This window comes from Anolis sagrei, chromosome 5, assembly GCF_037176765.1.
Source record: "Anolis sagrei isolate rAnoSag1 chromosome 5, rAnoSag1.mat, whole genome shotgun sequence".
NCBI lineage: Eukaryota > Metazoa > Chordata > Lepidosauria > Squamata > Dactyloidae > Anolis > Anolis sagrei.
This window is the reverse complement of record NC_090025.1, coordinates 187,238,202-187,261,508: the sequence shown is the minus strand read 5'-3', so window position 1 is coordinate 187,261,508 and position 23,307 is coordinate 187,238,202. Positions and strand designations below refer to the sequence as shown.

Here is a 23,307-nt window from a genome sequence, read left to right as displayed (position 1 = left end):
ATTATATATTATGCAATCAGGCTTCAGCGGAAACAGTGACGTTACTTTCTGTCCTTGATTTCATTATTTTCACTCCTTCAGCACTTACCAGAATGACATTTTTTTTTCCAAGGCGAGCACAAAATCTAAAAAGATGAGAAAGGAAGTGTCCAGAAGAATAAATATCTCCTAAAATTCATGGCTTCTTAGATTGCTGTTTTCCGCTCATATGCTTTCTACCCACATGTTTTTGAGACCTGTGCTCACCACCACATTTTAACCTATCTCATATATTCGAGGTTAAGCTCAAGCAACTGTGTCAAACCGAGACACTAATTTTCTTTTTTTTTTCCTGTGGAACAAATTAGTTGCGACAATAACAGACCTTTTCGGATACGAAGCCACTTTGATATGTATGATTTCAATCTTTGTGATGTTTGTTCTCTTGAAATTGCTGCCCTGATGAAATATGAAGCAGATGGGGGGTAAGGGGAGGGAAGAGAATTATAGATTCATAAAATGCTGCAATATTGTTTTATACAATTTACTGCCAGTTAAGCATTCATAAATACAATATTGGCTGCCATGTGGAGCTCAGATTTGCAAGGCTGGATCTGTTATCTCACAGCCTTGTCCTTGACATTTATTTCTGCTGCTTTAGATTTGAGAGCCAGTGTTGTATTAGCGGTTTGCGTGTGGACTACAACTCTGGGGAACAGAGTTCAAATCCCCACTCAGCCATGGAAACCCACTGAGTGACCCTGGGCAAGTCACACTTTCTCATATTCAGAGAAAGGCAAAGAAAAGGCTTCTATGAACAAATCTTGCCAAGGAACCCTCATGATAGGTTTTCTTTTGGGTCACCATAAATTGAAAACAAGTTGAAGGCACTCAACAGCAATAGAAGAGACAGACAGACAGACAGACAGACAGACTAACCCACTGTGTCCATAAAATATACATTCCTTTTAACAGATATAGTAGCAGTCTTGATTATTTGAATGCTAAGTAAATACATTTATAATGAAGACTATAACAACAACAACAACAACAGCCATAGGTTATGTAAAGATTTTCCCCTGACATTAAGTCCAGTCGTGTCCAACTCTGGGCTTGGTGCTCATCTCCATTTCTAAGTCAAAGAGCTGGCGTTGACCGGTATGACAGCATGGAGTGCCATAGTAATAATAATAATAATAATAATAATAATAATAATAATAATAATAAACTTTATTTTCCACCCTAACTTCCCAAGGGGACTCAGGGTGAATTCCAATATAACACCAGCAAAGATTCAATGCCTTCGTAAAACAAACAAATATGGACATAAAATCACAGAGAAACCCCACACATGAAAATAGCATTAAAACCTAACATCACGTTAAAACCTAACACCAATAAATTAAACCTAAAATCAATAAATCAAACTACATTTAGTCCAACAAAATTATATAATAACATATAAGAAATCTAAACAAAAATCCACATTAATTTAGAACAGCCAACTAGAGTTCACAAAACTGTGTGTTGGTTGTGTAGTCAAACAATGATCATTGGGCTGGCGTGGACTAGGAGAGTCCAGATACGAAATAGTTCTCAACCAAGGCCCAGTAGTATTTTCTCCTTATTTAATCCTCTTCCTCTCCATATACTAGTGAATATAAGTAGGTTTTTAGAAGGAGAGGAGAGGCGGGGGCAGCTTTATTTCTTTAGGGAGGGAGTTCCAGTGGTGGGGGCGACCATGGAGAAGACCCTCTTTCTCGTTCCCACCAGTCGTACTTGAGATGTGGGTGCACTGCTTGCATTGTCAAAGCATAGTCCTGCACCATCACTTAAAATGTATCTTGTCATTTCACGACAATTCTCTATTATCTACTATCAGAATCTTTAATCCTATTAAAAGTGTATACACTGTTGCTCAGTCCCCAATATAAAGTAGGTTCAGTAAGACAAACGCTCCAGGAAGAATGCTTGGGTATGTGTAATAGTGCCACAATCATGACTAAACAGAGATTGTGAAACATACAGTTACAGATTAGTAAATCTAGGTACCAACTATTCTATATTAATGATTTCTATTTATGCCCAATTACAATATTATCGATAAGACCATAACTGCCACCTCCAATTGACTTTAGCGGGAGTCAGGTGTATGGGGAGAAGGAAGTCTATATTTTGATGGCAATCAGAACATGGAGAATGACATTTCGTTGTGGATGGTTCGACCAAGAGAGGTTACTTATTTAGGTGTACTAAACTGAAGTAGATGCATGTCATGAAGATAGACAGTCATCTGGGATAAACTGAGTTTATTCCAGATGACTGTCTATCATCATGACATACATCTACTTCAGATGAGTATTCTGGAATTTTTCATTTCAGGAAAAGTTTGGAGATCCTCCACAGTTTCAAGAACAATTTTCCCACAGGTTCATGACAGGCTGGGTAACTAGGCAGGGTCCAATTTGGCCAAATAGGACACTGGTGTCATCATCCTATCTCTGCTCATCGGCTCAGTGAAAGGGGATGGATTATGGCTATGTACTGCCACTATGGCTCCCACCTGGCAATAGAGTTTTATGCAAGCTTCTGACCATCAAGGTACCCCTCAACATCTGACATCGATAGAGGACCTCACATGATGATGTGATCTCCCTCCTTCTTCCTTGTCACATGAGTGCCTCTGCCGATATCAAAACAGGGCACCTGCATGACAAAGATCATGTTCTCTTTCATGCTAGCCTCATGGGAACCCCATTCTGATGTTGACGGGGCCACCTAAAGTGCCCATAAATTCACACAGAGCTCTGTGGTCAACCAGGAGTGGCAGTGATCCAGGGCACATTGACATGAGACTAAATTGCCCTATGTGTGTAAACTGAGGACCTCTTCACACTGAGCTAAAACAGCCCCACTTTGTCACTTTTAGCTGGGCCTGGATGGGGACTACCAAGCATCATCAGATGACACTTGGTAGGCCCCAGCCACATTCCTCCTAAAGTGGAGAGGAAGCACCAGAAAGCGCTTCCTCCACCACCAAGGGGAGGAAAGTATATTTTAGGTATCTCCAATTGAGCTACCTGCACTTTCTTCCCCTTTTCCCTGTATGATGGGCGGAAGGATGGTGGGGCAATACATGTTGCCACCCTTTCTCCTATCTGATGGAGATGGAGTGTCAGCACACCCTGTCTTCTCCCCACCATATGATGAGCCACCCCATGCACCTTTCCTTTGAAGAGGTCCTAAGTCAGTGGTTCTCAACCTATGGGTCCCCAGGTGTTTTGGCCTACAACTCCCAGAAATCCCAGCCAGTTTACCAGCTGTTAGGATTTCTGGGAGTTGAAGGCCAAAAGCATCTGGGGACACCAGGTTGAGAACCACTGTCCTAAGTAGCTGATACAATATACTTGCCTAAATCTTGATCCAGGCTATAACTAACAAGAGTCCTCTTTTTGTGAATTCAGGTTATAGACAACTTTGATTGCTTTAAAATGCATTGAGTCTATTAATGTAAAAGATACACTATTCTGCTGCTTTTGTTTTCTTTCTTTTGCCTTTTTTCTTTCTTTCTTTTATTCATTCCTTCTCTCTTTCACAGGATTGTCCTTAAAATAAAAAAAAAACAAGGAAACACTAATGATATTTTATAAGCAGTTTCTATCCTATTGAATATTTGTTGGCAGGATAGGGTGGAGTAATCACAAAAGATGAGAAATAATTTCATTTGCTGAGCTGCAGAAATACCCCAATCCATGAACACCTTTACATGAGTCATATGATCAATTGCAAAAAAAAAATTCTGGTGGTTGTGATGCTGGGAAATCCTCAGGGGTGGACAAGACTCATGTAAAGGTGTGCTAGAATGATTTTTCCCCCACCAATCTGTCCAATCGCAGGGTTGTTCTTCACCAATAGTCGTGAAGTTTGCTGATACCCAAAAGGACAAGGAGCAGAGACGTTTACAACAGCAGTTGGCACAACAAATGCAACAGCTCAACACTGCCACCTGGGGGAATCTTACAGGTCTTGGAGGACTTACGCCACAGTACCTGGCTGTAAGTATTCATCAGATTTGATTACAAGCACTTTCAGAGGAAATGTATGATACTTATCTTAAAAGAATTTGCGTTAAGCTTAGCAGGAAACATGTCTTTCATTAAAATGCCATGCAAATTTCCACAGTGAGTTAAGGGTACTTCTTAGTAACAGTAAGATTGAACAAAAAGTCGAGGACCAAAGTGAAATGCAAGCAAACTAGCCATGCTCTGTCAAAATGTACATCATTGCATTTTTGCATCCAGAGGTCACATGTCTTTTCATCAGTTTACGTCTGAATGACTGATCAGTTCTTGTTGTGAGGTGTTTGCATGTGCACAAAGTGCAATACTTGATAAATTTGTTTTTGAGGGACACAACTCTTTACAGGTATTTTTAAAAGTAGCTTTTTATGCTTTGCAAGTATCTATGGGAATAACAACTGGATTTATCTTATCCAGCTCTGCAGCAACACCCCTGTTAAAAGTAATATGTACTTAGTCAAGCAACCTGTCCTATTTTGATCCTCCCAAATGTAGTGGAAGCATAATTCCCTCATACACTAGCAAAATGGATCTCTTCTCACCATGTAGCTGATATCCAGTAAAGTATGCTGGAGTTACAATTGTGGAAATAGTATCAAAACTGTGACGAATTAGTAATCATATATATGGAATTGTTACAGATGAATACATCTAGGTAACTCTTTCATATTCATGAGCACTCTTGCCGTGATTGTAACTCTTCCCTGCACAACCTACTGTACTGGACATCAATTGCTCAGGACAGAAGATGGTCCATTGTTAAGTTCTGTTAGTCCTCTATATTTGTGGGTGTACCTTCTGTGGATAGGATTATTAGTGGATTTGGTTAATAATGTCTCTCCAGGTCCTTCAACACATCTGTATGGTCAATGCCTCATGGAAATTGTGTCACTCTCTGAGGATCTAGCTAGCCATTTAGGCCACTCACAAATGTCTTTTGAATTTGGCTTTATTACTCAGATCTCTACAGCTCAAGAAAAAAAACGCTAATGGCGATTTTGGCCAGCACCCCTCCTTTCCTCCCAAACCCATCCTTATCAGTCTTTTCCTATGTGAAAACCAATCCATTCAGCTGCTCTCAAATCATTCCATTGATTCCCCCTGCTGACCTTGATATGTCATGGAGAGGATTTATGGTGACTTTCTGAACAGCCAAAATCAGGTCCTGACATATTGACCATAGAGTTGAATGGAAGACTTGGAAATACCTAGAGAGGTGCTCTCCTCAGTTAAAAAAATCTATTTGTGATTTTTCTACTTCAGTTGAGGTCTTGCACCTCTAGTTCCAGCGTATGTGCAGGACTAACCATATACTTAACTAAGTAGTTGATATAAAATTCACAGCTGACAGCCTTAGATGAACATATAAGATATTTCAGGTACATTCTTTAAAAATGCAGTAGAATAGATATTTAAAATGACATATATTCACATTTTCAGTCTTATTGCTATATAAGAACAAAAGAAACAGCTACATGATTACTCGTTTGTCCATTAAACATGTTGATTTTTCAATGTGTTCTCTACAAGTATAATAGCATATGAAACAGAATCAGAACTTTGAAATCATAACTTGTACTAGAGTTAGAACTGCTTCACTTTTCCTTCAAGTTCTGGTTGTGCGAAATGTTCCTTTATTATTTCAAGATACAGTAGCTACAGTAGAAATGAAGTGATACCAGCCCTCCAGATGATTTGGACTTCAACTCCCAGAGGCTCAGTGCCTTGGCTAATGAGCTGGGAGCTGAAGTCCAAAACACCTGGAAGATCAGAGTTTCAGAAACGTTATTGTGGAGGATCCACTTTGCATTGCTTTAGGAGTCAAGTAGATGCAAAAATATGTTTTGCTATTGCAATACATTGATCCAATGCTTCATCCTCAGTCTGTATCCTTTTCATATGATGCAGTGCACTAGGCAGATATTTGTAAGGAACAGTAGACTGTTAACTATAAGTAAAAAACAACCAAACAGTATTGAATGCATGGTAGGAAACTGATGGCGTGGATGTCTGACGGTATATCTGTATGTTTGCATGATCTAAGCCTGACTCAAACATGCCCAATCATCATTTGATGATTGCAAAATAGATAATAGAGATGGGAACAATATTAAAAAATATTTGAAAAATGGTTGAAAATCATGTTTATCTAAGTGTCAAGAAACCCTGATAGGAAAACTTTCCAGAATGACTTTTTCCAAACAAAATTTGGCAAAGAAAATTGCATTTTTCTGTGCAGAAAAATGCAACTTTCTAGCAAAACAAATACATTCAATTTTTTTACAGTAGAAGTCCCCAGCAGTGAATATTCTTTGAAAACTGTGCAATTTCCCAAGCTGATCCTATAGCAAGAAGAAAGTGGCTAAAATTGCCTTCTCCGGGAAGAAAAATAGCAAATTACATCCCTAGTGAATAACTGGCAACTAAGTATGTGAACTGCCTCTATTGAAAAGTAATGGGTTTAATACTGATGTGATTGATCTATGATGTTTCCCATTTGCAATAGCCCATTCCCACATGCAAATCAAATCACCAGTTTGGTGCTGTAAATCCTCAAGTAATGAACAGGCATGCGCGAGCTCATGTGGCTCCTTTGTTGGCCCTGGATAAATGCAGTTATGGGTGGAAACTGAATGGTTTTGGGGTTGAGAACTTGCAGACATGATTTAGCACGAGGGCCCCTCCTGCCCTTTGGCTCAACATTGCCAGAAGGCACCCTGAGAATGCAGAGTTTTGTATTCATCTGAACATACAATGAGAGTGAGGCCAAAGGGAGGGGGCAAAGCCTCTTTTTTTAAGTGGGAAGGTGGAAACTAGGTTGTGATTGACAGAGATAAGTTATGGTAACTGCTAGACTGCAGAGGGCAATGATTAGTCACGCTATGTTGGGCTGAAATAGATTTAACACCTGGCTGTTAAAAAGAGTAAATTGATTAATTGTTTTAAAGCAGCAATGTTATTGAGTTTCCCCAGTGTCTGTGTGTTTCTTAATAGAGATTAGACATTAATATGGATTTACAGCATCGACTCTGGGGACCTTCATTCCAACACCAGGCAGAAGCAAGAGACTGTATAAATGTAAAGGAAACTATAAGTATCCCAAATTTAATTTGATTCAGATAATTTTGCTTTAATCTGAACTTGTTGCGTTATTAACCTCATTAAATGTTGTTATTGTTGTTAATTTGCAGCTTCTGCAGCAAGCGACCTCCTCCAGCAACTTGGGTGCCTTCAGCGGCATTCAACAAATGGCTGGTGAGTTCTGGTTTCTTTGGTGACAATCTGTTTCTGCCGCTTGCGCTCTGTCTTCATAGGGCTTTGAACGACATCAAGCCATTTCATTCAAGCATGTGGTTTTAATGCCTGAGGAAGTGTTTTTTAAAAAGCACACCCTGGGTCTTTTATTGAATCAAATTGTTAACCATTCCACTGGATTATATTCTGTGTTCAATTGTTGATGCAACAATTTAAAAAGCCAATACTTCCAATGAATTCTGGACTACATCAATAGAAGTATATACCTAGATCAAGAGATGTCATCACGCCAGTCTATTCTGCTTTGGGCAGACCTCACCTGGAGTACTGTATCCAGTTCTGGGCACCAGAATTCATGAAGGAACATGTCCAAAGAAGGGTGACCAAAGGGTTGGAAATCATGAATCCCTATGAGGATCATCCTAGGGAGCTGGATATGTTTAGCCAGGATAAGAGAATGTTACGAAGGGACATGATAGCCATGTTTAAATATTTGGAATAATGTCACATTGATGGTGGAGCCAGCTTGCTTTCTGTTGGTCCAGAGACTAGGGCATAGAGTAATGGATTCAGATTACTGAAAAACATTAGGAAAAACTAATGTTGGTGGAATTTCTTCTCTGGAGGATTTTAAACAGAAGCTAGCCATCTGTCAGGTGTGCTTTGATTTTATTCTCCTGCATAGCGGAATGAGGTTGGACTGAACGGCTCTGGCAGTCTCTTCCAACTCTATGATTCTATGATACGTAGCATGCAGTATTGAAAGGATAAGGAGGATCCTGCAGTGTGTAAGGGGAGGTCCATGCTGACCAGCATGGCCAAAGTCAACAATGCAAATAGGAAGTCTATCTGTTGCACTAGAGCCCTGAAACGCCTTTTGAGTACAAACCACACTCTGTCCAGGTAGATCCAGTAAGTAAAAATATATTAAGAGAAGAGTATATAAAAATAAGCAAAAATAAAAAAGGATAATCCAAGTTCAAACAGTTATTCCCAAGATAGCCAAGATTCCAAAATCCTTTCAAATATATTCTCAAGAGTCAATCTGCAGATATATCCATAAACACGATAGCAGGAATCCAAGGCAGACATCCTATACCACACATGAAGCTAGAAACAGGAACAAACTTGGAAACCTGAATACACAAACGTAGGTTCTAGAAACTGAGAGCTGTTCACCTGAATACAATGTTGCTCTCACAAGGATTGTACTGGCAGAAAACCACTTAAAAGGTCTCAGTCCCTTTCATGACACAATCCCTCACACACCTACTTTTCCTGTTCTTATCTCTAAGCCACTGGGAAAAGTGAGTCTGTCTCTGTTGAACACTCTACCTCCGAAATTCCAAGGACGTTGATCTGGACAAACATTCATCTCCCACATTTCTCTCAGCCTGCACTTCTGGCTGATTCTCATGGGAACTGATATCGCTTTCTCCAGTCTCATAGGAACTGCCAGGAGATTCCAAAATAACTCTTTCCAGGCCACTTTTATCCTCCTCTGGGCCCTCCAAATCTATCCTTACATCTCGTTCCTCATCTTCCGAGCACTCAGAATCTGACCAGGCTACAACACTATTGTTTTTTCTACTATCAGAAACTAGTATCTCCACAAAGACATCATGAGTAATAGCCACCAGCAGACATATCTTCAGCCACAGACCCATCTAATCCATTTTAAAGCCATATTAGGTGGAAGCCTGACATCTTCTCATAAGATTCCAGTGGGAGAAGTCCCATAGCTTTTATTAGAAATCAGCCCTAGTACTTTGATAACCTCCTGACTTTTATACTGACAGATCTGATAAAGATATTGGCTAGATCCAAAAAGTGGCTTTAGACAGGGCTAAAAGCTTGGTCATTCCCTGCCCCGGGGGGGTATCTCAGCTCCCTTCCTTTTCTTCAAACAGTAGAACATCCGGATTTGGGATAAAAGTGAGACATAGAACAAATAGATAAACAAATACATGAATGTAGTACTGCAGATACTTTTGAATCTTCCCTGCTTCAAAAGAGGATTGGCTACTGAATTTCTCCAAATCTGTCCCCCCATCAAGTCCTGATAAGTATAATAGAATTTACTAGGAAGGGTTAGAGGTATATATAGATTGTTGCTAGTTTCAACTGCACATAATTCCTCTCAAATGGTCTTCCTGCCGAGAACATCCCTGTTCCTGGTCAAATTTATGATCCACCTCTTTATCCTTCCTTGTGACATTTTTCATTTTCACCTTTGTGTTCTTTCTGACTTGCCTAATAGCCCTGAGATTTGTGATCGGATAGGCGCTGTAAACTGTGGCTCCTGTAAGAAACCCAGAGCATCTTTTTCTTATATCTGAATTGCCTGGCAGCAAGTGGCCTTTAATGGCAGTGTGTTAGTGATATTTTTATGGTGAATGGACATAAACGACAAATGACATGGCAGAATGTGAGAATACCAGGCGGACATGGCAGCAGAGATGTCTCAGAGGTTCACTATAAAAGGGGACTTTTTAAGAAATTGATTTAAAACTGAGATTCCTGAGAATTTGTTAGGTCAGACTCATTGTTTTGTTGACTCCTAAGTTATCGTGACCTTTTATAGTGATGATGAATCATCATGGTGTAGTAGCTTTAAATGCGTTGTGGTGTTACTGTCAAAAGTTTATTGCTATTGTTTTAATGTTTATTGTTTTGCTTTATGAGTATATTTATTGTTGTATTTGTTGTGATGTTGTTTTATTGATGTGTTGGGCCTTGGCCTCTTGTAAGCCGCACCGAGTCCTTCGGGAGATGTTAGCGGGGTATAAATAAAGATAATAATAATAATAATAGTTTGAGCATTAGACTACAACTCTGAAGACAGAGGGTTTGAATCCCCATTTGACCATGAAACCCATGGGGTGATCTTGGATAAGTCACACTCTCAGAAGAAGACAAGTCATACACTTGTCTGTAAACCTTAGAAAACTGGCTCCTACACCCACCACAGTTGCCCACCTCGTATCAGGGCAAGACTTAAATGTGAATCCAGTTAAAAGTAGCTCCAATGTCACAGCCTTAGCTGAAATTTGGGATTTGCAAAGGAATTAGGACCTGACACCCCCTGTCTTTTTAGATACGGAGCCTATAGGATCACTTTGCAAATTAGTAGGGTTGGATAGGTTCTGGGTTGTTGTAGGTTTTCCAGGCTATATGGCCATGTTCTAGAGGCATTTTCTCCTGACGTTTCACCTGCATCTATGGCAAGCATCCTCACTACCTCTGAAGATGCTTGCCATAGATGCAGGCAGGCGAAACGTCAGAAGAAAATGGCTTTAGAACATGGTCATATCGCCCGGAAAACCTACAACAACCCAGTGATTCCGGCCATGACAATACATTGGATAGGTTCGTTCAGAAATGACAGAAATTTAGGAAAAAAAACTACAAATGTGGATATCCGATGCAGTTTTGAACCAAGCAGGAAAGTGGGGGGGGGGGGGTCCAAATTTGAACCATTTACCAATTTTTTTCAGAAATATTCTATAATGTTCAGATGTCTCCCAAGGTTATTTTAATTTTCACAACTATTAAGCAACTTTGATAAAGGCAAGGGAATTTTTAAAATCTCATGCTTTCCACCAGCAATGCAATGAGGGAAGTCATCGTAACTGTAGTTTGTGAAGGCCAGTCCCCCAATGGTAGAGATTGCAAAAGGCCCTGCTGTTAAACTACATTTCCCACAATGGTGGCTCTCTGGCTTAGAAATGGAGATGAGCACCACCTCCCAGAGTCAGACACAACTGGACTTTCATATGTGTCCGTTGCATTTCAATTTCTTATTTTTAAAAGTCCATTTAAGATACTTTAGTGGTGTCAAAAAGGAGAGCATAAAATACTTTTCTTTGGCTAACCTCTTGTCCACATGAACCATTTGCTACTGGCCGTAGAGCTCTCTTTATCCTTCGAGCTCTTTCCTAACCTCATTAATGCAAGTGTCGCACCAGACCAGTAGTGAAATGCCATTTCAAATCTCCGGTGAGAAATGCCTGCCTATGTGTACCATGCAATCAAATTAATGGCAGTCCTGAGGTATTTCCAACTAATAAGTATTACCCATAAAATGTCACAATGTTCCTATGAACACCTGTGATTACAAGAATTGCCTTTTGATATGGTGCATTAGTTTCTTTTTATATTCACTGTACCCTAATTGACTGCCTTTTTGGCTTCAGAGAGAAACTTAACCGACAAAAGCGGACTTTTGTTTTTGCTTTAAAATATATAGTCACTTGTTCCAAAGCTGGCGGGGGATATTGGAGCAGGGAACGACACGGAGAAAGGCATTTTAGAAGTAAGAAAGACAAAGGAAAAGGGGGGAATGTGCCTTTGAAAGGCAGTTCATTATACAACTCTTCAATAATGAGAGGCATACCAGTAGTATCTAATGTATAGTAATTAATAAAACGCCATTCCTACAGCATAATGTACCATTCTTAGCTCCTAACTTAACACAATGTGAGAGAAGGCGGCAAATCTGCCCATGTTCTCTATACCAGCCTTTTGCTTACAACTGTTAAATGCATATTCCCTGCTCCCATGCTTGATTTTAGAAACTTCTCATAAAAGTCCACCCCCTTGCTCTTGCCTACCCCCCATTATCATCAAATTGGCATGTTCGTTTATTTTTAATTATGCTCCCACTAAATCTGCAAATTAGTGGTGCTTTTCTCCAGGCTCGCAGCACAAAAGGGTTTCGGCTACCCATACGTTGCCTTTGTGTTTCCTCCTCCTCCTCCTTTTTATTAACGCTAAGCTTTTGAATGGATCTTGAAGTCCGCCTATGAAAAAGAGATGGGCCCATAGGCATCATGTGCTTCATCCTTACAATATGCCATTGTTGCCCAGGCACCAGAGACTAATGCAGAATCTGCTGCCTGACAATATAAATTGGCCCACGGATGACAATCTCTCTGAGTTATTTTCCCTGGCTCAGATCTGTTGGCAAGCGGTTGGTGCTTCTATTATGCCGTGCTCATAATCTAGCAGAAAATGTCTCCCCCCCTCATCAAAAATATATCTTAATGTGATAAACAACATTTTCACAGTTGGCATTTTTTGTAAAGCGGGGGGGGGGGGGGGGGGCTGGCTTTGAGCTTTAACGGCTGCTCCTAATATTCTGCTTTGGTTATCCCTACAAGATGAATGAAGAGACCAGAGGGAAAATGTGTTGAAAGCCTCTTCTATACAACTGAACTCAGCTGTCTTCAGTCTTCAGTTGTCAGAATTGTAATACGTTGATATGACAGACGGGGCCTGTTCCCATCCATCGTCAATATCCTTACCCCATGGGATCTCCTCCCCCCCCCCCCCCCCCAGCCCCATTTCCTACCCTACTGCAATCTCCACCAGTAAACTGTGTGTGATTTCTTGAAAGTAAGTTAAATCCACTTTTCTCATCGACTTGTAATTAAAGTTGATTGATTGGAGTTCAGTTTACATTTCCATTGCCCCGTATGCAAGCACATCACCATTGTTTTGATGTCAGATCCCATGTTCAGTGGGGTTGGAAAGTATTTTGAAAATATTTTTTTAAATGATCAAAACCTATGTTGAGAAACCCTGGGAAGAAGAACCCTGGATTTACGAAAGTCTTGTTTTTCCTAGAACAGTGATTTCTGTGCAAAACGGCCACATGTGAATTTTGTGCTGAATTGCACATAATGTTGAAAATTGTATGATTTTTCCAGGACTTCCTCAAATTTCTTTCTGGGGAAAAATTACTGAAATTGTTTACTTCTACTTTCAAGAAGAAACTTAGTGAAGAATTAAATTCCTAATATTCAACACCACACAATAGTATAGGCCTCTTTATTATTTATATAGGACTTCCTTCCCTATGTTTCTCTTTGCCCTTCACCCCATCTTTCTCATTGGTTTGGTGGGGAGGCAGAATAAGGGAGAGATGCAGAAAACTGAAACACAGAGAGTCTATATGAGAAGAATTAGGGTAGCTACAAGGCACTTAATAGCCTAGAATGAGAGTTGCTTTGTTTTAATTGTGTTTCCAGTCTGTATATTCTTTTTAATTTTCAGTATGTACCATGATCATTGAGAGTTAACCATTTTTAACATGATATTCCTTTTCAACTTTTAAAAAGTTGATTTAGTGGAAATAAGATGTATTTCATGGTTATGAACATCCACTGATCGTTTTCTCCTCCATAATGGTTTGACAAAACCACAGATACATTGGTGACCATTTACATCAGTGGTTCTCAACCTGGGGTCCCCAGATGTTTTTGGCCTACAACTCCCAGAAATCCTAAAAGCTGATAATCTGGCTGAGATTTCTGGGAGTTGTAGGCCAAAAACATCTGGGGACCCCAGGTTGAGAACCACTGATTTACATGTAACACATATTCCAGGTGATCTAGAAGAAAGATGATATGTGCTGAGGTCCAATCCAGCCACCGAAATTGAGGTGGTCTTCATAGCAATTGACCAGCCATCATTGTTGTTGCTTTGGGGGGGGGGGGGGAGTGATTTCAGATATCCATTCACCATATTTAGAATGCACATTCTGCATTTGTGATGTTGGGTGCCAAGCATACAAAGTAGAAACATGAAAATATTTCCAATTTAATCTTAAAATTACATTCCATGCTGAGGGAAATGCTATCATCTCCTTTTGCAAGGTGTATTTGATTTTTTTTTAACTTGCAGTTAGAAATCATTAGAAGTTAACAGTTTGCTTAGTGATATGGAAGGCAGTGCATAACAAGTACATTGACTCACGCAAGGAAGCCATGGCCATGAGTTTGCAAGATCCGAGCAGAGCGGTTCTTGGAGGTCTGGCACTCATAAGTCTAAGCTGACATGCCCACAGTTAACCACAAAAATTAATTTAGCTTGAATACCATTTATTTCGTTACTTCTAGTGCCTCTTGTGGCTTAGAGAAGATCATTAAACCCATTAAACAACAAAAATTACAACTGATATTAAAGATAATTGCCTAAAGCAATCTAAGGTGTTTGTTTACATCATCCTGGAATCCATGTGGATGAAGGACAGTTTAGTCCAAAAAAATCCTATTATTAGTTCTGATTATAATGGTTAATTAAATTAGAAGTATTTACCTATCGGTTGCATTCCCATTCAGTAATTTATTGAATTGGGTCTAGTTGGATGCCAATCACTTTTAAATTAAAATGCAAATAATACACACACACATCATGCTATGTTTGTTGTTCAATAAATTCTGAAAATAAGGAACCATTTAAACAGAAATTGGTCTTTCCTTGTCTCTGTATAGTTTGCATTTTCCACAAAAGGCACTTTTAATGAGAATTAGTTGAGAAATATTCTGTGATTAGACAGCGTGCTTTCCTAACTAGTAACTGGTCAATCCCTTGCTAAGGGCTGTCTTTGTGGAAGAATGATTGATGGCTTCAAACTGGGCAAATGTTCTTACCACGGGATGGTTCTGCCCTGAAGGCTTTAACACATCATGCTGTGAGATGGAAATCTCAGATCTCCAATCTACGTCTGTTTTAACAGGCCCACACGTGTGACGGTGCGGTGATACTACATGGGTTTCCCGTGAATGTGCTAATAGGCCTTACGAGAGGGTTCTGTAACCATCCATCTGCTCGTTTTTAACAGGCCTGATTGGCAAGCGGATGTAACAACTGACATCTGTTCCTGCTTATTGATATGTAGATTTATGGTAATTGCTCTGAACAATAAGACATGAAATTACCTAAGGTGAACATTAAATTAAATTTTCATGGCCTCTCTCCTCCTAAATATGTTCCTCACTCTCTCTATACATATATTCTTAGTTTTCAAGCATCTGTTATGAACATAATTTAATTGTATTTTTAATCTACCAGCAGAGAAATCAAAGTTGGGATTCTTGCTGTCCAGAATATTAGCCAAGTTTGATAGTTGACTGGTACATACAGATTACCAAAAAAGCAGAGTCAAATTCCACTTTTATTCACAACGTTTTTCTCCATCATAAAGATTAAGAGTTATTTCGTTTCCAGCAGCTCTTTCTCGGCAGAGCGATTTTTTTTCCAGCGGGATTCTTTCTTCTTCTTTTTTAATGCCACTCCGTCTATCAGGCTGTGCTTTAGAGTTTAAAGTGATTTGCATTTCTTCAGAGAGCGTCGCGTTTGCAGAATGTTCAACAGTTTCAAAGGACGATGATCAAATTATTTTCTGTCCGGGTCTGCTGTGGGATGTAGAAGAGAGGGAAACAGCAACAGCAGACAACAATAACAATCCTGTGCAATGTGAAAAGTGTAAGATTCAGAAATGGTGACAGACAGCAAGTAAAGCTGGCAAAAATACAGTGATATCAACGCAAGGATCTGGGAAGAACTACAGCGCCCAAGAAATTATAAAATGGCATTTTTAATCCCCATGTTTAATCGACTCTAAATTTTTCATTCAAATACAAAGGCCATATTTTTTCCTTCTAACAATCAGGTTTTCTGAATATTATGCTATCTAAAAAATTAAGAAGGGCCCCCGGTGGCGCAGTGGGTTAAAGCACTGAGCTGCTGAGCTTGTTGATCGAAAGGTCGCAGGTTCGATTCCGGGGAACGGCGTGAGCTTCCGCTGTCAGCCCTAGCTTCTGCCAACCTAGCAGTTCGAAAACATGCAAATGTGAGTAGATCAATAGGTACCGCTCCAGCGGGAAGGTAACGGCGCTCCATGCAGTCATGCCGGCCACATGACCTTGGAGGTGTCTACGGACAACGCCGGCTATTCAGCTTAGAAATGGAGATGAGCACCACACCCCAGAGTCAGACATGACTGGACTTAATGTCAGGGGACTGCCTTTACCTTTTAAAAAATTAAGAAACAATATGAAATAAGGGCAAATGGCAGCATTAAACAACCTTTTGCCATACTGTGAGTTTTGTAATAGAAAAAAGAGTTCTTTCTTTCTTTCTTTCTTTATTTCTTGTTTGGAAATTTGTGTCAATCCCTGTGGCAGATTGAGAGTTTCTTTTAAAAAATGCTATTCTGTAAGTAACCTTTAAAACAGGCAATACATGGCACATCAAAGAGGTTGGGGATGCTTTGGCTGGAGATCCTGCATTGAGCAAGGGGTTGGATTTGGTGGCCCAAAAAACCACTTCCAATTACAGGATTCTGATAATGAAACTCCATCAAGCCAGACCCAACCTATAGTACAGGAGAGTCTTGCTTATCCAACCCTCACTTATTCAACATTCTGTATTATCCAACTTGCCTTGGCTGCTTCTGGCTTGGGAAAATAAAAACAAGGCTCTTCCTCTTCCTCAGAGAATTGCAACAAGGCTCCCCTTTCTTTCTTTCTTCCTTCCTTCCTTCCTTCTTTCCTTCCTTAGAATCATCGAATCAAAGAGTTGGAAGAGACCTCATGGACCATCCATTCCAACCCCCTGCCAAGAAGCAGGAACATTGCATTCAAATCACCCCTGACAGATGGCCATCCGGCCTCTGTTTAAAAGCTTCCAAGGAAGGAGCCTCCACCACACTCCGGGGAAGAGAGTTCCACTGCTGAATGGCTCTCATAGTCGGGAAGTTCTTCCTCAGGTTCAGATGGAATCTCCTTCCTTGTAGTTTGAAACCACTGTTTTGTGTCCTAGTCTCCAGGGAAGCAGAAAACAAGCTTGCTCCCTCCTCCCTGTGGCTTCCTCTCACATATTTATACATGGCTATCATATCTCCTCTCAGCCTTCTCTTCTTTGGGCTGAACATGCCCAGCTCCTTAAGCCGCTCCTCCTAGGGCTTGTTCTCCAGACCCTTGATCATTTTAGTCGCCCTCCTCTGGGCACATTCCAGCTTGTCAATATCTCTCTTGAATTGTGGTGCCCAGAATTGGACACAATATTTTAGGTGTGGTCCTTCCTTCCTTCCTTCTTTCCTTCCTTCCTTCCTTCCTTCCTCTCCTCCTTCTCTGTCTCCTGCTCCCGACTCCACTTCACTCCTTGCTGTCTCTCACCTCCCTAGGGCCTGACATCTAGCTCAGGTGTGGTTTCAGGGAAGTGGCCTCCATGCAGATAAAAGGGGATCCCTTCCAGAGCAGCCTGTTGTCCTGGTTGCTCTGCCAGCCTTGCTCTCTGGCACTCTTGACCCCGGCACCCATCCTCACCTTGCCCCCCCCCCAGCCTTGGTCCAGCATTCTGCCCTCCTTTCTCTCTCTGTTTGCTTTATGGAAGCGGGAGGGAAAGAAAAGAAAGAACGAGAGTGGACACTAAAGCTGAGAGGCAAAGATGGAGGGGCCACATGTGGGAGAAGCCTGGGAGTGACGTCAAGAACCCCCGCTCCCTCCCTCCTATGTTTGCTCGGGTTCCTTAATCCCTCTGTATTATCTAAGATTTTCACTTATCCAACATTCTGGTGGCCCATTTATGTCAGATAAGCAAGAGTCTACTGAATTTCATATTGATGTGTACCACTAAAAATGCATTTCTTCCAAAGTTCTTTACACTTTCTGGTAGTTGATATGAGAAGTTCATCCTATGGATCTTTTGGCCAGAGTGTTCAAAGCAGAGGCTCTTATTTAAGCATATCCTTTTGTCTCCTGTTGTCCCTCACTATTCTATTCAGCCACCCACCAGGAAAGAAGAGATAGTGGAAATTCACCTCCCTATTGCTCCAATACCCTAAAAACCCCAGAATATGAAAGTTAACACCCCCCCCCCCCAACAAGACCTCCCAAAAATGAGCTGGCAAAATTTGAGCTGTGTAATTGAGTCTCATCAGCCACTATTAAATGAGCAAGCACTGAGAAATAATTTGACAGTGATTATTGTTGAGTCCTGCCAAGAATAATAGCAGCTGCCTGCAATCTATCTGGTGCACAATTACTTAGAAAGGAGCCAGTGTGGTGCAGTGGTTTGACCATTGGACTGCAATGCTAGAGAGAAGGGTTCGGATTATTGCTCAGCCATGAAACCCATGGGGTTAGCTTTGGCAAGTCAAACAGTTTTCATCTCAGAGGAAGGAAATCTTGCCTAGAAAACCTATGATAGAGTCACCTTCAGGTCTACATAGGTCAGAAACAGCTTGAAGGCACACAGCAAGAGCAAGCTAAACAGTGACAAATGCAAGATACTCCACTTTGGCAGGAAAAATGAAATGCAAAGATACAGAATGGGGGAGGCCTGGCTCGAGAGCAGTACGTATGAAAAAGATCTTGGAGTCCTCGTGGACAACAAGTTAAACATGAGCCAACAATGTGATGTGGCGGCAAAAAAAGCCAATGGGATTTTGGCCTGCATCAATACGAGCATAGTGTCTAGATCTAAGGAAGTAATGCTACTCCTCTATTCCACTTTAGTTAGACCACACATGGAATATTGTGTCCAATTCTGGGCACCACAATTCAAGAGAGATATTGACAAGCTGGAATGTGTCCAGAGAAGGGCGACTAAAATGATCAAGGGTCTGGAGAACAAGCCCTACGAGGAGTGGCTTAGGGAACTGGGCATGTTTAGCCTGAAGTTCCTTGCAGACTAGGACGCAGAACAATGGCTTCAAACTAAAAGAGAGGAGATTCCATCTGAACATGAGGAAGAACTTCCTGACTGTGAGAACCATTCAGCAGTGGAACTCTCTGCCCCGGAGTGTGGTGGAGGCTCCTTCCTTGGAAGCTTTTAAGCAGAGGTTGGATGGCCATCTGTCAGGGGTGATTTGAATGCAATATTCCTGCTTCTTGGTAGGGGGTTGGACTGGATGGCCCATGAGGTCTCTTCCAACTCTTTGATTCTATGATTCTATGAATGTTGTGCTTGTAAGGATGCTCCTGTTTACGGTTATTTAAATGGTAGTGCATGGAGAGAATGAATGCATCCTCTTCCTGCAAGCACCTGAATATAAGCAAAACGGATAACATGCTGCATGCCAATGTTGAGGCCTCTCCCATCTTAGAAATTATCATGGGGTGGGCAGATCCCAGCTGTTCATTCATGCAGGGAAGACACATGAAATGGCAGCAACAGCAAGAGGTTTGTGGCAACATTGAGGAAATCTCAGCTGGTCATGAGATTAGAATACTAATTCTTAATTCCGGTCCTATCAGGCATTCAAGGCAAGATAAGGCCAAGGGTGGGCAAGTCAAATATTTGAGAGGAATGTGGAAAGATTTACATTCTGGAAGCATAGAGAGAAAACTTTGTGGTCTCCTTCACTGAGGATTGATGGATTGATGGAAAGCAGTCATATTTCAGCATCCTCTGGTGTTACAAGATTGTCTGGGACAGATGGATCCTAAACATTTGTAGAACTGTCCAGGTGTGAAATGAACTAATCTTGCTTTGGACCTCCGTACATCAATTGAAATTTCTCTTGCAGCCATTTTCTTCTAAAGAGCCAGATTTCAACAAATCTTATTCATGAATATTGTATTTCAGTTCAGTTTCATTTATAACCCACAATTCAGCAGGATCTTGGGACAGCAAGGGGTAAGATTATAATAAAACAAATATTAAAACAAGAATATTACTTCTGAGGATGCATGCCATAGATGCAGGTGAAACGCCAGGAGAGAATGCTTCTAGAACATGGCCATATAGCCCGAAGAACCTACAACAACCCAGTGATTCCAGCCATGAAAGCCTTTGACAATACAAAGAACATTAATACCACATTATAAAAGAATAGTATGAGAAAGGCTGAGAGAATTAAGAACAACCATCTTGGAACAAATTTTGAAAGCTTGAGCAATAAAAGGGATCTTCTTGGACATCTTTAAAAGAGGGCTCATCAGCTACCTGCTCTCAACCTGTGGGTCCCCAGATGTTTTTGGCCTACAACTCCCAGAAATCCTAACAGGTGGTAAACTGGCTGGGATTTCTGGGAGTTGTAGGCCAAAAACATCTGGGGACCCCAGGTTGAGAACCACTGTTTTAGCTGAAGACCCCACATTAAGTAGGACATTGGACTCAATGGCCCATGAAGCTACTTCCAACTCTGTGATTCTACATGAAATGATATCATAGTAGATGCTAGGCCAGGGCAATGGAACCACTTGCATAGAGAGATGGTAGAGTCTCCTCTCTAACTTTTAAATGGACAAATAACAATCCTGGCAGCTTGAAAAGGGAGGTAGACAAGAGGGGTAATTTAGCGGGTTCCAAAACAGAACATCTCCATTTTCGCATTGGGATCAAACATATTGAGCAGCTACCTTCTAGGGATGCTTTAGTTGGAGGGTCTGCATTGAGTAGGAGATTGGACTTGATGGCCCATGAAGCACCTTCTATTTACCATTCTATGAGTCTATGTTAAAATATATCACAGTAGTTGGTAGGCCAAAGTTGGGGAAATTGTGATCCTCCAGATGTTATTGAGTACAACACTACCATCACTCCTAGTGAAAACATCCAATAATTAAGGATGGGGGATCCAACAACATTTATTTATTTATTTATTTATTTATTTATTATTAACTTTATTTGTATCCCGCTAACGTCTCCCGAAGGACTCGATACGGCTTACAAAGGCCAAGGCCCTCGATAAAACAACAACATAACAATACATTATATAACTCATAAGCAAACCAAAAAACATTAAAACAGTAACAATAAACAATGAAACAATACACCATGACACAGTTAAAAACTAGGGCTGGGCCAAATGTAATGGGTACAGATTAAAAGTGCTGGACATGACAGGTGAAATGTAGGATTCTAGGATAGGTGCAATGTACAGACAGTCTTAAATCTCTAATAAAGTGCATCCAGGACATGATGCTGGGAGTTTCTTATTCTGGAAAGGCACACTGGAACAGCCAGGTCTTCAAGCTCTTCCTAAAGACTGCCAACGTTGGGGCTTGTCTGATGTCCTTGGGGAGGGTGTTCCAGAGTTAGGGGGCCACCACAGAGAAGGCCCTGTCTCTCATCCCCACCAAGTGCGCTTGTGACACTGGTGGGATTGCGAGCAGGGCCTCTCCAGATGAACGGAGGGAACATCTACAGGTTTCAGTATGTTAGGGAAACCTCCCAAGAGAGATAGATAGGATGCCAAACCTGAGTAGACCTTTGCTCTGTAACCACTTGTACGAAAGCACCCAAGCAAAAGCCTCTGTTGAAAATCTTGTTTTACAAGAATATATGGAGGCAGGCAATCCTTTGGCCATACTGTTTCACCATCACCATCATCACCACCAGCACCACTACCACTATCATTCCTCACTGACGGTTCAGAACACATTGCTCTCAGAAGGTCTTCTATAAATATTCTTTTTAAAGCCAGTCAACAAAGACATGCAAAAACTTATAACTTGAAAATTATCTCACTAAAATAAAGGTAAAAATAATAAATAAATACATCATGATGGCTAGAATTTCAGGTTGGACTGAAACCAAGTCCAACTTGTGTTCCAGTTTCCATTGTCAGGTCCACAGCATTGCAGATCAGAATTCGAAGATGTTTTCTCCATCCTTGCCCTGGTTATTGAAACTGCACTGTGAGCTCTCCCTCCTCTAATTTTCCTCCAGGTTCTTATTAAAATTCTGTTCTCATAAGTAGCTTAAGAACTCAAGCCAAAACATTACAGAAAGGGTTTGGCTCCCCCCAGTGCCCAAGTCTTTTCATAATAAGTCTCAGGGATCTTTCTGAGATATGTTTTCCCTCCAATAGACTCTTCCATCAAGTATTGCTGAACACCGTCACCATAGTTCGTGCTGTCAGTCATCAGTCATTTGCTGATGGAATTGATTCTGATTTAGCTCATCACAAAAGCACTGTGTGTATGTGTATGCATGAGACAGGGAGAGAGAGAGAGAGAGAGAGAGAGAGAGATTTGTATGTGTAATTGGCATGGGCTGTGAATAAATGGACCATCCCTGCTCAAAACTCAGAGAGATGCTACAAAACAGTTGTCTGAGACAGCTTGGCTAGGTGGGCACATGTTTCAAAACCCTTGTGGGAATTGAGTGAGAAGAAGTTTCAAAGGTTTGGCAGGAGATTACCTCTGAAGGTAAAGGTAAAGGTAGTCCCCTGACATTAAGTCCAGTCATGTCTGACTCTGGGGTGTGGTGCTCATCTCCATTTCTAAGCCGAAGAGCCAGCGTTGTCTGTAGACACCTCCAAGGTCATGTGGCTGGCATGACTGCATGACTACCTCTGAAACTATGAGTCAAATTAAAGGCATTGCCCCTTTAAATAGGATTTCTGCCTAACCAAATGAATTTTTCTTCCACTCTCCAACTTGATAATCTTTCGGTGAGTGAAAAATTGCAACTGTCTATACCTTGAACTCTTCTCTTTACTTTATTTGCAACCTCTTGGCAAGTTTCACTGTACCTTTTCTTTGGATGCCTGAATTCTATTTTTAAATGTTTGACTGAAGTTATACATTGTAGTATGCCACCCCCAACCCTCCTCCCTGTATTCTGAGAGGTAGTTCACCAGACTTAGCGCGGTTATGTGAAATTGTGGATACTGATGAGGAGCAGCTTAAGGATCCGGGCATGTTTAGCCTGAAGAAGAGAAGGGTGAGAGGAGATATGATAGCCATGAAGCCACAGGGAGGAGGGAGCAAGCTTGTTTTCTGCTTCCCTGGAGACTAGGACACGAAACAATTGCTTCAAACTACAAGAAAGGAGATTCCATCTGAACATAAGGAAGAACTTCCTGACTGTGAGAGCCGTTCAGCAGTGGAACTTTCTGCCCCAGAGTGTGGTGGAGGCTCCTTCTTTGGAAGCTTTTACACAGAGGCTGGATGGCCATCTGTCAGGGGTGATTTGAATGCAATATTCCTGCTTCTTGGCAGGAGGTTGGGCTGGATGGTCCTAGAGGTCCCTTCCAACTCTTTGATTCTATGACTTGCAAACTCTATTGTTTTCAGTGGAACAAATGATGGAAGTACTAATCATTGCTTGTACAAGAGGCCTTAAGTAAATCTGTGGATAAACAAAACTCTGGAAGGATTGTATTGTACTCCGGTGAATAGAAATTTAAGTACTAAAGAAAAATTATTTGAGGTGGGTGGAATTCCTATGGGGGGTGGGCAATGCCCTCATT

At 41.0% G+C, this 23,307-nt stretch overlaps 1 protein-coding gene across 31 annotated transcripts in view; it reads left to right on the top strand.

Annotated features, from left to right (window-relative positions):
• Positions 1-23,307, top strand: part of CELF2 (CUGBP Elav-like family member 2) — a 652,882-nt gene that overhangs the window by 578,246 nt on the left and 51,329 nt on the right. For 17 of the 31 annotated variants that reach the window (XM_060776483.2, XM_060776481.2, XM_060776480.2 and 14 more), the window contains 3 exons: positions 3,876-4,034; positions 7,053-7,136; positions 7,250-7,313. In XM_060776483.2, the coding sequence (XP_060632466.1) occupies positions 3,876-4,034; positions 7,053-7,136; positions 7,250-7,313 (307 nt within the window). The remainder of the gene's footprint in view (positions 1-3,875; positions 4,035-7,052; positions 7,137-7,249; positions 7,314-23,307) is intronic. The other 14 variants (XM_060776489.2, XM_060776495.2, XM_060776493.2 and 11 more) reach the window with 1 other exon arrangement.